The sequence below is a fragment of the Vespa velutina genome, chromosome 20, assembly GCF_912470025.1.
Source record: "Vespa velutina chromosome 20, iVesVel2.1, whole genome shotgun sequence".
Lineage (NCBI taxonomy): Eukaryota > Metazoa > Arthropoda > Insecta > Hymenoptera > Vespidae > Vespa > Vespa velutina.
Window position 1 is genome coordinate 1,419,979 of NC_062207.1, and position 17,513 is coordinate 1,437,491.

Genomic DNA, 17,513 nt, shown 5'->3' on the forward strand with positions numbered 1-17,513 from the left:
GTAATATGTACATATTCTTTATTTTGATAAATTTTTTAACTTTTTTTTCATTTTTTGCATACATAATGCAATCACTTTTTTTTTTGTTTCTTTATATATATATATATATATATATATATATATATATATATATATATTTTTTTTTTGTTTTAAATTCTTTTTTCATTTCTCACATGTATCTTTCATGTTATAAATGTAATCAACATGTAAGCATACAATTTTATATTATAATTACAATTATAATATAATGCTATAATGATAATTATGGTATTATAATTATAATTATTATTATAATTATAATTATGACGTTACAATTATAATTATTATAATTATAATTATGATATTACAATTATAATTATTATTATATTTATAATTATGATATTACAATTATAATTATTATTATAATTATAATTATAATATAATGGAATAATTATAATTATATTATTACAATTATAATTATAAATAATATAATTCATTGCTTTTTGATATATGTAAGTATATTGTTAATAGTCATATAATAAGTCATACTCTGTATTTAAATACTCTCTCTCTCTCTCTGTCTCTCTCTCTTTCTCTCTCGCTCTCTCGCTCTCTCTCTCTAACTTTCTTTAAATAAGTAAAAAATAATAAGAACTTTAAATAAAGTAAAGAATTTTAACGAATATAATCAATCAATGTACGACGATATATAATAATTATATTCAAAAATAAATATAATTATATTTAAATAAATTTAATTATAAATCATTACATTTATACGTATTATCTATTCTGTGTTCTAATACATATTCTCTCTCTCTCTCTCTCTCTCTCTCTCTCTCTTTCTTTCTCTTTCTCTCATATAAATACCCTCTCTCTCTCTCACACACATTTCTCTATCTCTATCTGTCTTTCTCTCACGCATACACACCCCTCTCTCTCTCTCTCTCTCTCTCTCTCTCTCGCTTTCTATCAACGTTGTTTTGATCTTTCTATCCCTCCCAGTCCCTCCCACATGATCACAAATCATTTTTCATGTCAGATCCTTGATCGATACGAAGAAGTTGGTACTTTAAGAAAAGAAAAGCAAAAGAGGACGTTATAGCCATATATAGCTGCCCTCCATGGCTCATTTATCCTTCTTTTTCTCAACGTTCTCCAACCGAGACGAGATCTCACAGCCCCGATGAAAATGTCAAAGTGGTAAAAGGGTGAGTGGTCGTCGACACGTAGACGTTCAACGTCACGGACATAGTCGTCGTGTCGTCGTCTTCGTCTTCGTCGTCGTCTTCGTCTTCGTCGTCTTCGTCGTCTTCGTTGTCGTAGTCGTAGTCGTTGTCGTAGTCGTTGTCGTAGTCGTAGTCGTAGTCGTCGTCGTGTCGCGTCGTCACCACCGACGTGGATGGATGTCGTCGATGTCGTCGACAAGACGACCTAATTAAGACGCCAACTCGTTCTAGATGGTAATTGCCATGACTCCGTACGTCATACATATTTAAACGTCCGTCCAATGGCCTTCGCCCGTGCGTTCTTATCCTTGACGTTCTCAGAAAAAAAAACAAAAAAAAAACAAAAAAAAAATAATAATAATAAATAAATAAATAAATAAATAAATAAATAAATAAGTAAATAAATAATAATAAAGATAAAAGGAAACGCGGAAAAAGTGGAGGAGAGAAAAAATCTTGTTTCTTTTATCTTTTTTTTTTTCTCTCTCTCTCTCTCTCTCTCTCTCTCTCTCTCTCTCTCTCTCTCTCTCTCTCATTCTCCCTCTTTTTCTCTTTCTTTCATGTTCTCTTTTTGACGCATTTCTTTAATTTACTTTCGCAGATCAATTATACGGATATAATTTTGCGAATTATTTTAATTATTTTGAAGGCTATCGAATGATAAATATTTGTTAGATAAAATGTGTTCTTCCTTAAAATAAATAAATCAATCAAATAAATAATTAAATTAATTAAATAGATAAATTAATTAATTAAATAAATTAATTAATTATAATAGATAAATAAAATAAATAGATAAACAAATTAATTAATCCTATTGGTTAAATAAATGAAATAAATAAATAAATATATAAATAAAAAAAACAAATTATCAATATCAATTTTAGTATCAATTTTTCTCTCTGATACTAAATCTCTTTCTCTCTCGCACGATATCTCTTTCGTCGGTTTCTTTTCAACGCATTGAACGCCACGAGGATGAGAAGTATTAATTTTTCGAACTATTTGAAATATTTGGGAAATTTTACGTACGAAAATATTCTTTAGAATAATATTTATTTATTTACCAAAATAAAAAAAAAAAAAAAAAAAAAAAAAAAAAAAAAAAGAAGAGAAAAAAAAAATATTGTCGATATCAGTTTCATATCGTTTCCTCTGATTCTATTTCTCTCTCTCTCCCTCCCCCCTCTCTCTCCCTCCCCCCCCCTCTCTCTCTCTCTCTCTCTCTCTCTCTCTCTCTCTCTCTAATTCTATTTCAACGACTCTATCACGATCCTTTGCTTTGTGTGTTTCAACCATGAATCGAATGATATTTCCATTAGGGAAAGCGTAATGTGCGAAACAACGATGTCGCACATTTAATTTCGCGAACGAACTAATGATGGATTATTGCGCGGCCCGTTTATTTGCACGAAACAACGTACTACTCACACCAATACAACCACATCAACCCTCCCCCCAACACACCTACCGAACAATCCCTACTACATATAATCAACCCAATGTATCGTTCGTATGTATTTGCGCTCAATAGTATTTTAGAATTCGATGATTTATCTAATAGATCACGATCGATTCGAATACCATTTCGTTGATTATTTAAAGTCCGAAATTATTTCTTTTCTTAATATTAATTTGATTTGTTAACAGGATATTTTTTTCATTCTTTCTTTTTTCTTGTTTCTTTTTCCTTTTTTTTTTTTTTTGTTTTTCTATTAATATTTTTCCTTCTTTAGAGAATCGATATAAAATCGACATTTTGTTTTTTAATTGACAACAAATCATACGTGCATAATATATTTTTATTTTTTCTTTTTTCTTTTTTTTTTTTTTTCTAATAAAATCTTGTCCTTAAAAAATTACTATTACAGAATAATTATTTTCAATGAGAATAATTCTTCAGAAAAAAAAAAAAAAAAAAAAAAAAGAAAATAGAAGAAACAAAAAGAACATTCCTCGCGTGGAAAAATCAATTGAACAAAAATCCCTGAATATTTATATTATAATTCATCGAACGGAATTAATTTAATTTATTTTATAATCGTCGGAAATATACAAAGGGCGAGAATGGTAAATAAATAAATGAGTATACGAATAAACGAGTAAATGTTCAAACTGAAACAACTACTGTCCAATGTATTCTGTCTGACCAATCCGATACACGATTACTACATTTTAGGCCGTTGTTTTCATGACTGACAGATACAGCACCGAAATTAGCCTTGCGGCCGCTAAGTATCGACCATGAAACGGAATTATCGTCGACGAATGTACACATTCACGAACGATTTAACAAGAACTCTAATTATCGTATATAATTGAAGTATACAAACATACAAATATAAATATATATAAATATATATATATATAATTTTTTTTTCGGATATACATACACGGTAAAAAAAAAAAAAGAAAGAAAGAAAAATGATTTTCCATAGAAATATAATATTTTTTCTTTTTATGTATCCCATTTTAACTCTAACGAATTATCGAAATTTACAAGATTTCTCAATCAATTTCTCATATTATTCTCATAAAATTTTTTCATTTACTGTCGTATATATATATATATATATATATATATATATATATATATATATATTTTTAAAGAGAGAAAAAGAAAAAAAATTATATACTGCCATAACATTTGCGTTAATACTCATAACAGAAATATATATCACCCTTTAAAAGAGCAGAAAAAAAAAAAATTAAAAAAGGAAAGGAAAAAAAAAAAGAAAAGGAAAATTAAAAGAAAGAAAGAAAAAAAAAACAAAGAGTTAAAAAAAAAAAAAAAAAAAAAAAAAACAAACAAAAAAAAAAGAAGAAACAAAAACAAAAACAAAAAAAAGAAACAAAAAATTATAAGTCACAAGATTATAAAAATAATTATCATGCGTTTGCACGCAGAGCTCTTGAAAATAATCCGTAAATTGTGATAACTACCGCTATCAACTCAGCTTTTTATCTACTCCGATAACCACATCACCTCTCCACCCTCCACCCTCCACCCATCATTCTCCATCCACCACCAACATCGCCATTTTTCCATCTCCCATATTCCCTCATTTCTCTCCGTAATTCTTCTCTCGCTGTTTCAGCACTACTCGTCAACCATGTCTTTCTGTCTTTCTGTCTTTCTGTCTTTCTGTCTGTCCATCTATCTATATATCTATCTAGCTATCTTTCTCTCTCTCTCTCTCTCTCTCTCTCTCTCTCTCTCTCTCTCTCTCTCTCTCTCTCCCATCACTTGTATGCTATTTCTTTCTATTTGTTTTGTTTTATTGCGAAACGTGGTCCACGAGCGATCGGTAAATAAACGAAAGGAAAGGAAAATAACAAGTTTTCAGTCTCGTTTTAGTCGCTTCGCGAACGAAAAGATCTGATAAAAATAAATCGACAAGAGGAGAAGTGGAAAGAGGATAAAGAAGAAGAGAGAAGAGTAGAGAGAGATATTCTAGAAAATTTTTACAGATTAATACAGATTTCAAACTTTTCTATTATTTTGATCAGATTCTATGTGTGAGTATATATAGGTACATATATTAGCCGTTTATTTTGAAAGTGGTCTAACTCCATTTGTAAATTTTTTCCGATTGCTATAATTACATGTACAACTTTATCTTATTTATCAGTAAAGCATTTCAGGTTGCTTATATTCCGAGGAAATTAACGATAATTCTTGACACATAAGTTTTCAGAGTTAGTTCAATAATTTAATCGTTTATTTTGAAAGTGGCCTAATTCCATTTATACTTAAATCAATGAATGAAAATGAAAATTCCAAATTATATTTAAAGACAAATTACAACAGCAAAATTCAAGGACATAATTGACCTATTACGATATATACCACCGGAATATCATGATTTCTTCAAATCCCTTTCACACACACAAAATCTAGATGAGTAGTAAATTGTTTTGTAATAAATTTATGTTCGTAATTTTGTACGTTATATAGTTAAAAAATGTTTTGAATCGTATAAATTATGTTTTCGAAATATTTTAAAGATATGTAAAATAAATTGAGTATTGTTTTTTTCAATTTGATGCATCTTAAATTATGTTGAATGGACTTGGGCACCTTCAAATTTTATAATGAATCTGATTGTTAATTTTGAAAATGGCCTAACTCCATTCTTGATAACAAAACGCATATTATTCATTTAATAATTGCCACTATTTTAATAGGAACTACAAATTTAACACCTTTAGATACACTTAAGTAGTATAACTCATTAGTATCCTATACGTATATTTTTAAATTCATTGAAACGCAAACCCTTAAATATCTCAATTTGAAGATAAATGGAGTTAGGCCACTTTCAAAATAAACGGCTCATATATATATATATATATTTTTTATATATGTAATATATATGATGTTATATATTTTATATATTTTATATATGTAATATATATGTCATATATTTTATATATATATATATATTATAATTTATTATATAATTTGTAATATAATATATAGATACACGTTTTATATATTTTATTTGTTATAGTACATTTACACCGTAGTATATCACTTTTATATAAATTATTGGTATAATAAAATTATCCTATAGTATAATATAAGATAGTTATACTATATTATAATATACCATTTATAATATTTATTATTATTATTATTATTATTATTATTATTATTATTATTATTATTATTATTATTATTATTACCGTTGTCATTATCATTATTATACCATTAATTATATAGGAAATTAGAAAATAATGATTATAATAATGCTTACTTTCACTTAATATAACTGTCCTTTTTTCTTTTTTTTTTTTTTTTCTTTTTCTTTTTTGATAGATACGAACAAAAATTCAAATGAAAAAATAATTACTTTCGAGCGAGTGAAATAATTTAAAGACAAAACAAAAAAAGAAAAAGAAGAAACAAAGAAAGAAAGAAAGAAAAAACAGAATAGAAAGGAAAGTGATAGGGGAGGGAGGGAGGAGGGAGGGTTAGGGGGGGGGGGAATAAAAAAGGAAGGAAAAACAGAAGATAAGATAGAAAGATAATATTCACTTTCGAAGATGGAACAAATTTTGCACTCTTGTAAAACCTCATGAGAGAAAAGAAAAGAGAAAAGGAAGAGGTAAAAAAAAATGTGACCGTTAATTATCTAAAATGGCAAAGCAAAACGGAACTCCTGTAAAAGTTCTCCGAGTCATAAGGGAAAAAGAAAGAAAGAGAAAGGGAGAAAGATGAGAGAAAGATTAAGAGAAAAAGAGAGAGAAAGAGATAGAGAAAGAGAATGTGAAAGAAAGAGAGAGAATGTAAGAGAAAGAGAGAGAATGTGTGTGTGCGTGTGTGTGTGAGAGAGAGAGAGAGAGGAAGAGAGAGAGAGAGAGAGAGAGAGAGAGAGAGAGAAAGAGAGAGAAAAGACCCTTCTGGTCCTTTTAACTTAATGATTCGTATCAAACCGTTCGAGGCAAGTAAGGGAGACGTCGACCTCGTTATGAAAGTCGAGTGAGAAGGGTGAATTCAGAGTAAGGATAAAGGTGCACACTCATGTCTCAGCGATTTTAAGTGTCGGCCATCGAATGTGCTTCTTAGAGGGTTGAACCGGAAGGAAGGGAAGGGAAGGGAAAGGAAGGGAAGATAAGGGAAGAGAGAAGGGTAAAGAAGGATAGGGAAGGGAAAAGACAAGAATTCTACAAGACCCTTCTCTCTCTCTCTCTCTCTCTCTCTCTCTCTCTCTCTTCTCTTTGAGTTTATCACAAAAAATTACCTATGACATGAAGAACTTATTCATAATTCTAATTCAAATTCGTATTCTAATTTGTCTAAAATTTAATTTAAAAAATTTAATTATTTATATATATATATTATGATATAGTAATTTTTGTTTAACGAACGATTGGAAGTATATATGTGATTGTATAGAAACATATATTAAATGTTTCTTGATTGTATGTTAATTTAGAATATATCTTATATAGAATGAGGGATTTAAATTTTTGTTTACACATGCACACATACACACACAAAGTGTTACTACATACTATAATTAATATTAAATAATATATTATATTATATTGGATAATATTATTAGTATATATATATATATATATATATATATATATATATACATAGTATAATATATTAATAATAACTAATATATTATATATATTAATATATAGTATATTATACATTAATACTATATAAATCAAAAAGAACAGTACTATAATAATAATAATAATAATAATAATAATAATGATATATAATTTGTAAAATATTACTATATATTATATAGTGTACAATATATTAGAAATATATTAGCATGCATTGCCATTTGAATATACACCCATCGAATTAAATTAAATTAAACAAAAAAGGAAAAAAAAAAATAGAAAGGAAAAGTAAAAACCATCGTTTCAAATTGTACTCATGTAAATAATTTTACATTATTTTTAATGTTTTTCTATTACATCAGTTATCCTATTTTAATCGACTCAACCGTTGTATATTTTCAACCAACAAGCGTCATTGTAAATAATTAATAAATTATTAACTTTAATAATTATTACAATGTCCATTGTCAATCTTAAAAAGAAAAAAAAAAAAAAAAAAAAAAAGAAAGGAAAAAAAAATAAATAAATACGCAGAGAAAAAAAAATAAAAAAGAAAACAAAAAAAGAAAAAAAAGAAAAAAAGAAATACAAAACAACCAGGACAAACGCAAACCATCGATAAAAGTAAATATACCTAACGAGTTCATAAACGCCAGGCTAGTCGGTTAAATGTTAAATATTCATTAAAAATTAATAACAAGAGGATCATTAAAACTACGGTGAACAATGTTGAATGTTAATACAATGCATCTCTCGTTTCAATTTTCCAACCTTTAGAAATAAGCAATATTACCATGGGGAAAACTTTGCGAAAGGAAAACTCCGTGTCGCGAGACTTTAATTACACACAAATTAACGCTCGAATCATATTTCAAACGTATACTAATGTAAAATGTAAAATGTAAAATGTAAAATGTAAAATGTAAAAAAAGAAAAAGACAGAGACAGACAGAGAGAGAGAGAAAGAGAGAAATAGGATGTTTCTATCACCTCACTTTTGTCACCCCCTAAAAATAGCCTTCTTTAATCCTGTTAAGAACGAGGAAAAGTGCGTCGTAGATGCAATGAAAGGGCAGAGGAAAAGCACACCCAAGACTAGAAAAAAGATCGCATTTTTCTCTCTCTTTCTCTCTCTCTTTCTCATTCCCCTATTTCTTTTCTCATCGTTTCTGAAAACGAAAACGAGGGAGATAGAGATAGAGAGATAGAGATAAAGATAGAGAGAGATAGAGAGAGAGAGAGAGAGAGAAAAAGAGAGAGAGAGGGAGAGAGAAAACTAGAGAATACATCTGTCACGTCTTGTAACGGAGATTTTACATTCGCGTAATCCATTTGAAAATTTCATTCAATTTCATTTCCTATATCTACGAAGAAAATGAATAGAAGAACTACTTAAATAAATAAATAAATAAATAAATAAATAAAATAAATAAAGAAAGAAAGAAAGAAATGAATGAATGCATAATAATTTTATTTACGCATAATTATTTATTTTGTTTCTCTTATTTTCTATCGTATTTTTCCTTTTTTTTTTTTTCCTTTTTCTCTTCTTTTTATTTTTATTACTTTTATTCTTTGTTTATTATTTTAATTTTGTCTTTCTTTGTTATTCTTTGTTTTTCTTTCTTTTTTTGTACATCTCGCTTATTACATCCAATATCAAATATATACGGTATGTATATATTTTATTTTATTATGCTTTGACGTTCTCCACTCGAACGATTCCTGAACGTATGGTCGCAATAATAAAATTTACCCTTCCAACGTAATAAATGCGTTCTTGCATTTCTTCTTTCATTCCATATCGATTCTAATGTACATGTACAGATATATATATGTACATATATATATATATATATATATATATATATATACATAGAGATATGTTGTTCTGGGCCTCTATCTCCAGTTCCAGTTCTCATCCAGCTATTACGAACACGCTTGCTGCTTTTATACCCATAATACCCATAATACCCATAATACCAAGTCCATTACTTTTTATCACTTATCTGTTGATCTTCGCGCACGCCAAGTCGTCTGAGAATTTCTATGAGAGAATTTTTTAAACGTCTCGTTTAACACTTCACACGCTCTATGTGAATATAACGCAATATATACATATATATATATATATATATATATATATATATATATATATATATAATTGTTATTCTAAGAAATAATATATACTATTTCATGGAATGTATTAGGTTGGAAACTATGAAACGGGCGTTGAATGAGAATAAATTAACTAAACAAAAACGCCCGTTTCATAGTTTCCAACCTAATATTTTATGTGTTCTATTCTTTCTTTTCTTCCTTTTCTTTTTTCTTTTTTTTTTTTTTTTTTTTAATTATATTATTTAATTTTGTACGCATAAGTTGTTTTCATAATTATTAATAAAAGTATTTTGAAAATTAATATGTGTGAGTTATGATTACACACACACACACACACATACATACATACAAACAAAATATATATATATATATATATATATATATATATACATATATATGCATCTGTGTATCTATATGAAATGGGTATGTGTATTTTTAATTTACATATATATTTTATTTTATAATTAAATAAATAAATAAATATATATATATATATATATCTTATTAAAATTAATTATTAATTTTCTTTTGTTCACATTTATAACAATCTTTTAATTAATTATACATATATTAATTATAGTATCTATGTATAATCGATTTGAATTTTATTTAAAAAGAGAATTAATACAGATACATATTAAATATATTTATATATTGTAGATATAATAAACCTATAAAAAAATATTACTTTTCTCTCTCTCTCTCTCTCTCTCTCTCTCTCTCTCTCTCTCTCTCTCTCTCTCTCTCTATTTTATTAAACGTTGCAATCAAATTCGAAACGTATAATCTTAGTTCGATTCGTTCTACGTATGTATATGACAACATTAAAATACAATAAATAATTGCAAAAAAGAAAAAAATATCGAAGGGTATTGATAAAGAATGGGAAATTCAATGGTTAGAAATCCTCACCATTTACATACTATGTAACGAATGCAAAAGCTCCGTTCATAATCATCCTCATAAATCCTTCGTAGGATCGACGGAGCTTAAAACCAATCCCGACGGTCGTATCGGAGATTTCGTGAGAGAGTCGGGGAGAATTTTTAATGGAGGGAAAAAGAAGAGAAAAAAAAAAAAAAAAAAAAGAAAGAAAGAAAGAAAAAAAGAAAAAGAAAAAACTTACAAAAAAAAATATATATATTAGAAAGAAAATAAAGAAAGAAATATTAAAATAAAAAGTAATAAAAAAGAAAACGACATACATATATGATATAGTATATGCATATGTATTTTTAAATAGTTTATTAACTTGATAATAGTAATATATATGGTATAATGTTATGTAGTATAATTCTATATAACATAGTACTATATATTATGTATATAATATATAATAGTAGTATATATAGAATCCATAATATATATATATATATATATATATATATGTCGATTAAAACACACACACACGCATAATTTCTACTATATATATATATATATATATATAATATAACACAAATATTATACTACTACTAAGTGGATTATTAAAAATAAATCAAATAATAAATATCGAAATAATATGACAGCTGAATTAACGTTTGTTTTATCTTTTTTTTTTTTTCTTTTTTTATATTTTCGAGAATAATTTTCCCATAAAAGAACGAATTCGAATGGCGTTGGAGATAATTGTGGTTGGAAAGTGTAACATATAATATAGATTAAATATATTAAATCCTGAAATACGAGTAATTAATAATGTATAATTTACGTCGGAGGTCACGTAATTTCGTGAAAAAATATCGTTAAAGAAAAAGCAAAAAAGAAAAAGAAAACAAATCGTAAAAAGAGAGTCTAAAGCCAATTTTCTGAACGATAAAGCGCACGTATCGTTAATTTAATTTATCGTTTGCGGCAATGTCGTAGCAGATCCCTCTGCATGTTTCACTTGTCAAAGTTTACGTCACCGTACTCTTTTTCTTTTCTTTTTTTTTTTTTTTTTCTTTTTTTCTTTTTTATCTACGTGATTGTCCCTACCTCGGATGAATGGCTTCGTTTAAATAACTAATAACTTTTGCATCAGTATAGTTGTACCGAATAATGCAACAATATATTAGTAATATTATTTTTAATCAAATTATGATGTATGCAGCGTATGCAATGTATTTAATGTAAATATAATGAAAAGAATTTTGCCAAAGTTATATATATATATATATATATATATATATATATATATATAAAACTATTATATTGTATAAATAAAATTTTATTTATTTAAAATTATTTTCGAACAAAGCGTTTTTTCAAAAAAAGAAAAGAAAAAGAAAAAAAAAAGAATAAAATAATAATAATAATAATTTTAATTCATTTCAAATTAGAAATATTGATTAATGTCAAAAAGGAAAAAAAAAAAAAAAGAAAAAAGAAACCACGAAAGACAGAAAAATGAGAGGAAAAAAGAAAAGAAAAAGAACAAATAATTTCTAATTATAAGACAAACTTTACGATAGGAGGAGAGGTGGAGGAGGGGTGGGGGAGGGGCGGAGGAGGGGGTAGGGGTGGGGCGGGGGATCATAACGATTGAATAAGGAATAATAAAATATGCTTATTTTTTTCGAATATTTTTCACGAGCCAGTTTGTGTACACTATTATCAACATTTCCCTGTTAGCTCACTGCCGGAGTCAGAAACTTGTAACTGGATTAGAACAAGAAGGAATTCGTAACTACCTTAATGCATTACGATGTAGCGCGGATTAGAGGCTCTTATTAAATAAATTGCAATTCCAGAGTGCTATGCAACTAGGAAAATCTATAAAGTGAAACTATATATATAACCTGCTACGCATAGAATGCCTCTTTAATGCCGAAGCACGTATCTAATTAAGGTACGCGATCAAAATTATGATAATATATTTTTTACAAAATAAAAAATAATATATATATATATATATATATATATATATATATATATAGTAAATAAAAAAATGTATAAAGCATATAAAAAAAAATTCTACCGACTTGATATCATCGACGATTATCTTTCTATTTTTCTCTTGCATTTTTTTCTTTTTATTTTTTTTTTTTTTTTACTTTATTTATTTCCACTTTTAATAAGTAATTATTAAACTATTATTATTATTATTATTATTATTATTATTATTATTATTATTATTATTATTATTATACGTAGAAATTCTTAATAAATATTATTAATAATAAAATTAAAACGAATGATTAAATGATTGAAAACTATTATACATCCTAGTAACCAACAATGAACCCTCAAACTACAATGGGTGGTATCAATGGTTATCCCAACGTATCTGAGTTTCGATACTAAATCGGATTAGAACGAACAAACCGAAATGTTCTCACTCACACTCTCTCTCTCTCTCTCTCTCTCTCTCTCTCTCTCTGTCTCTCTTTCTCTCTCTCTTCATCTCACTAATCAAAGACAAAAGACAGAGAGAAGGAGGTAGAGAGAGAGAGAGAGATAGAGAGAGAGAGAGAGAGAGAGAGAAAGAGAAACAGAGACGATATGTAAAATAGAATCGAACAGTTACGTTTCCTTGCTTCGAAGGCTCTTTGAACAAATCCCCTTGCAGTTTATCCTGCAAAATAGAAGCTGGAAAGGGAGAAGTTAACGGCGAGAATGAAAGAGAGAAATAGAGATAGAGAAATGTGAAAGAGAGATAGATAGATAGAGAGAGAGAGAGAGAGAGAAAAAAAAGAGAATGAGAAGGAACAAAGAGAAGAGAAAGAGAGAGAGAGAATGAGGAGACAAAGAGAAAAGAGAAAGAGAGAGAAAGGAGACAAAGAGAATAGTGAGAGAGAGAGAGAGAGAGAGAGAGAGAGAGAGTGAAAAAGGGAAAAGTGTGTGTCTGAAAGAGAAAGAAGAGTGTGAAAAAAGAGAACTTTATGTTTGAGAGAAAAAGAGGGAAAAGAAGGGGAAGAGGGTGGGAGAGCCAGAAATTTCAGAAGAGCTTAATCGATTTCATGAAATCGCCAAGCTAAGCTACCTAGCTAGACTATATACATATATATATATATATATATATATATATATATATATATATATATCTAGTATGAGTTAGTCGAATTCAAAAGTCGATAGTGGGGTTTCAAATTCGATCGAAAACGTATCGACTTTCGATCCGACCAATCACGTTGCTCGAAAAGGAAATTCTTTTCTTTTAACGTGCTACATGCATACATACTCTCGGCCTATTCGCCGTTGAAACCCGAACAGATCTCTTTGGCAAACAAATGTCAGCTGATGAAGAGAAAGAGATATATAGAGATAGAGATGAGAGAGAGAGAGAGAGAAAGAGAGAGAGAGAGAGAGAGAGAGAGAATACTATTCGTTCGAAAGCAAGTAGCTTAATGAGAACGCCATTGTTGCGATTTTCAAATAAATTGTGGTTGTACTGGCTCACCAAATTCTCTCTCTCTCTCTCTCTCTCTCTCTCTCTCTCTCTCTCTCTCTCTCTCTCTCTCTCCCTCTCTCTTTCTCTCATCTCTCTTTCTTTCTCCCTTTCTCGTATATGTATACGTATATATTATGTAACGAATGAAGAGAGAAAGGAAATCGATTCGAACAGTAATTTAGTAGTAAACGTGCAAGGGAGTAAGAATTATATTCGCTTGGCTAACGTTATCGTCCCGACAAACGCAGGAAACTCACAGTTTGTTTATTCGATTTAACTCGATCGGTCAACCGAAGGCTAAAACGGACTTTTCTTCTTTTTTGTTTTTTTTTCCTCCCCTTTTTTTTTTTTTTTTTTTTTTTTTTTTTTTTTGCTTTACCTTTTTATCTCCTTTTTATTTATTTATTTTTTTCTACCTTCCCTTCATTTCTTTACTAGGTTTTTATTCGCTCTTTTTCTTTTTTATTTTCCTTGTGGTGGTTTTTTTTTCTTTTCTTTTTTTTTGTTTTTTTGTAGGATACGATTCTCTCTTTGTTGCTAGAAAGAATAATAAAAAGAGCAAAAAGGTATGAAGGAGATTTATAGTCTTTCCATTTCTTTATGACTTGGTAGAAGAGAATTCTTAGAAGAAAATTTGTCAGGCAAGGGCGACAGAGATAATGATTTCTTCTTTTTTTTTTTTTCTTTTTTTCACTTTACAGAAATTTAATTATACATTACGATATTTTGTGATCTTTTTTCTTTTCTTTCCTTTTTCTTCTGTTTTAAGAAGAATTAAGGAAAGTATAGAAATTCGTAAAAATCACTCGTACTTGTGTACGAATTGAAAAGATAAATATGGTGAAAATGATATAAAAAGAAAAAAAAAAAAAAAAAGAAAAGAAATTATTGGTATCGATCATAATAAGAAACGTAAACAAAAAATTACCATCGATTATAATAAGAAATGTACGATCATCTAATTTCGAAGTCAATTTTGAATTTCAATATTGTTAATTTCGTAAGATATAAAATATAAATTTATACGAATAATTTCGTCGATGTAGAACAAAAAAATAGTTTAAGAATATAAAAATATTCTTAATTAAATATAAAATAAAAAGAAGATATATAGATAGATTTATAACTTTGTATGTAGATATTGGTTACTTATAAAAAAAAAAAAAATTATCGAAAACACATCAAGAATGTGATCGAAGTGATTTTATCTTTACTGAATATAATAAAACTATCTAATAATACAATCCGAAGTTGGTACCGTTATGTAACTTTAACTTTAACTCTCTGTAACTTCTATACTCTCTGTAACTTTACTTACTAACTTTATATAACTTTGAAGTCATATACTTTTAACTATATATATATATATATATATATATATATATTATTTCATTTTATCGCCTGAAAATTATTTATTATTTCATAACTAAAGTTTTTCAAGTATAATTGTACTAGCATAAGTAATACCATTAACTTTCACATTATATTACACACACATACACACACACACACACACACGCGCGCACACGCACGCATACACACACACACACACAACACAAAACCATCAACCACACATATTAAGTAGTATAATTCTCATATACATTAATTGTTAAAAAATTAATTGTTATTTCCATATCCAAAGTTTTTTTTATATATTTTTTGAAGTATTATAGTTAATACAACGTCATTGTATTTGATATAAGTAACATAATAACTTTTTCACATTATATTATAATTATATGTATAAAAATAATTCTAAGTAACTTTCATTAATCATTAATAATTTATACTTAATACGATTCAATTACACTAATATAATTAAAAACCTACAATTTTTCACTTTAATCCTTAAAAAATTAATTCGTTATATTTTTCAAAATACACATTATACTTATGACGTATCATTTAATCGTACTTACTATAAGTAATGTCGTAATTTTAATATTATATAATTATTCCGTAAACACGAGTAAAAATTTTGTTATAAAGTATACACACTAATAACGGAAAGAGAGATAGATAAACTTGTTCACCACTTCGCGTCCCGCAACCGACTGACTTGCGAAGGCTCTAACAAGATCGATGATCGTCTCAACGTACGATGGATAACAATAAACAAATGAAATCAGAAGAATCGACAAAACCCGAAGAACTTTCCGGAAAAGCACGATACGTTACCGGCTTAGAACTATGAAAAAGAAAGGTCATGTGAAGTCATACACACATACATACATACATACATACATACATACACTCTCTCTCTCTCTCTCTCTCTCTCTCTCTCTCTCTCTCTCTCTCTCTCTTTTTCTCTCCCTTTGTTGGAAAACATTTCCTAGAATTATTGAAACTCAATTAAGAAAGAAAGGACGTGTGATATTCTCTCTCTCTCTCTCTCTCTCTCTCTCTCTCTCTCTCTCTCTCTCAGCCTTTATTGGAAAATATTTCATAGAATTATTGAGACAATAGTATCTCTCTCTCTCTCTTTCTCTCTCTCTCTCTCTCTCCTTCTTTCTCTTTTTCTCTCCCATTCTTGGGAAACATTCTTTAGGAAATATATAGAACTACGTTAGAAAAGATAGAATTATGATCGAACATCTCCAAGTAAATATCTACGTATATACCTATGTATATACATCATGTATATATATATACATATATATATATATATATATATATATATGAAGCAAGCAAAAAAACGAAAAGAATGAAAATAACATAACCTATCTCTCTTTTAATCTTTCTAATCATTTTTCCGATTTCAAAATTATACTTTTATCAATATAAATTTTTACGAATAATTTATTTCATTTATATAAAATAAAAAAATATCGCCAAGAATATGACATCCATACATACACACATACACACATACATACATATATATACACACACACGTACGCACGTATGCATGCATATATATATGTACCTTTGAGATTCTATATCATTGTCCTCTGAAACTCTTCTTTTATCTCTCTTCTTCCCCCCTCTCTCTCTCTCTCTCGATCTCTCTCTCTTTCTCTCTCTCTCTCTCTCTCTCTCTCTCTCTCTCTCTCTCCCCTTGTTACTCTTTCTCTTAGAGAGAAATGTAAGTTACAGTACACCGTGCTCCGACGACTGACTGAGAGAAACTTCCGGCGAACTTTTCGTCGGTAGAATAATTTTGGTACGTGTATGCAGACTAGATAAAGTTGAAAGCTAGACTACCTTCTAACTATATCTATATATGTATGTGGATATGTATATATTGTTACTTTCCGACTATCTATGATGCACACCTTATTTCAAAAAAAAAAAAAAAAACTTATCCATTTCTAACGTATTAGACGGTATATATGTATAAAAATAAATAAATAAAAAAATAAATAAAAAAAAAAATAAATAAATATATATACATATATATATATATATGTATAATTATATTGCATGTATAAATGTATATAATATATGTACATATGTATAATTTATATAATAAAATAATTTAATGAAAATATTTATAGTTTATATAAAAGGAAATATAACAGAAATAAAATATTTTAAATAGATAATTTCGAAAGTAACATAACCTAAAAACTCTTCGAATATATTATATTTCACTAAAAATTTCGATATTATACTTATTAACTATCTCAATACTATCTATTATATATATATATATATATATGTATATATATATATATATATGTATATATATATATATGTATACATATATATATATAAACTATTAA

At 27.5% G+C, this 17,513-nt stretch overlaps 1 protein-coding gene across 1 annotated transcript; it reads right to left on the bottom strand.

Annotated features, from left to right (window-relative positions):
• Positions 1-896: 896 nt before the first annotated feature.
• LOC124956009 (aspartic acid-rich protein-like) lies at positions 897-16,751 on the bottom strand. Its single transcript, XM_047511323.1, has 2 exons — positions 16,715-16,751; positions 897-1,524 (listed from the first exon to the last, which is right to left on the bottom strand). Exon 2 carries the CDS (start codon positions 1,470-1,472, stop codon positions 1,155-1,157), a length of 318 nt encoding a protein of 105 aa, XP_047367279.1. The 5' UTR covers positions 1,473-1,524; positions 16,715-16,751; the 3' UTR covers positions 897-1,154.
• Between the last annotated feature and the right edge of the window lie 762 nt (positions 16,752-17,513).

What these genes read in the sequence shown, in the direction of transcription:
- LOC124956009 (XM_047511323.1), bottom strand. Translation starts at nt 1,472, where the DNA reads ATGTATGACGTACGGAGTCATGGCAATTACCATCTAGAACGAGTTGGC.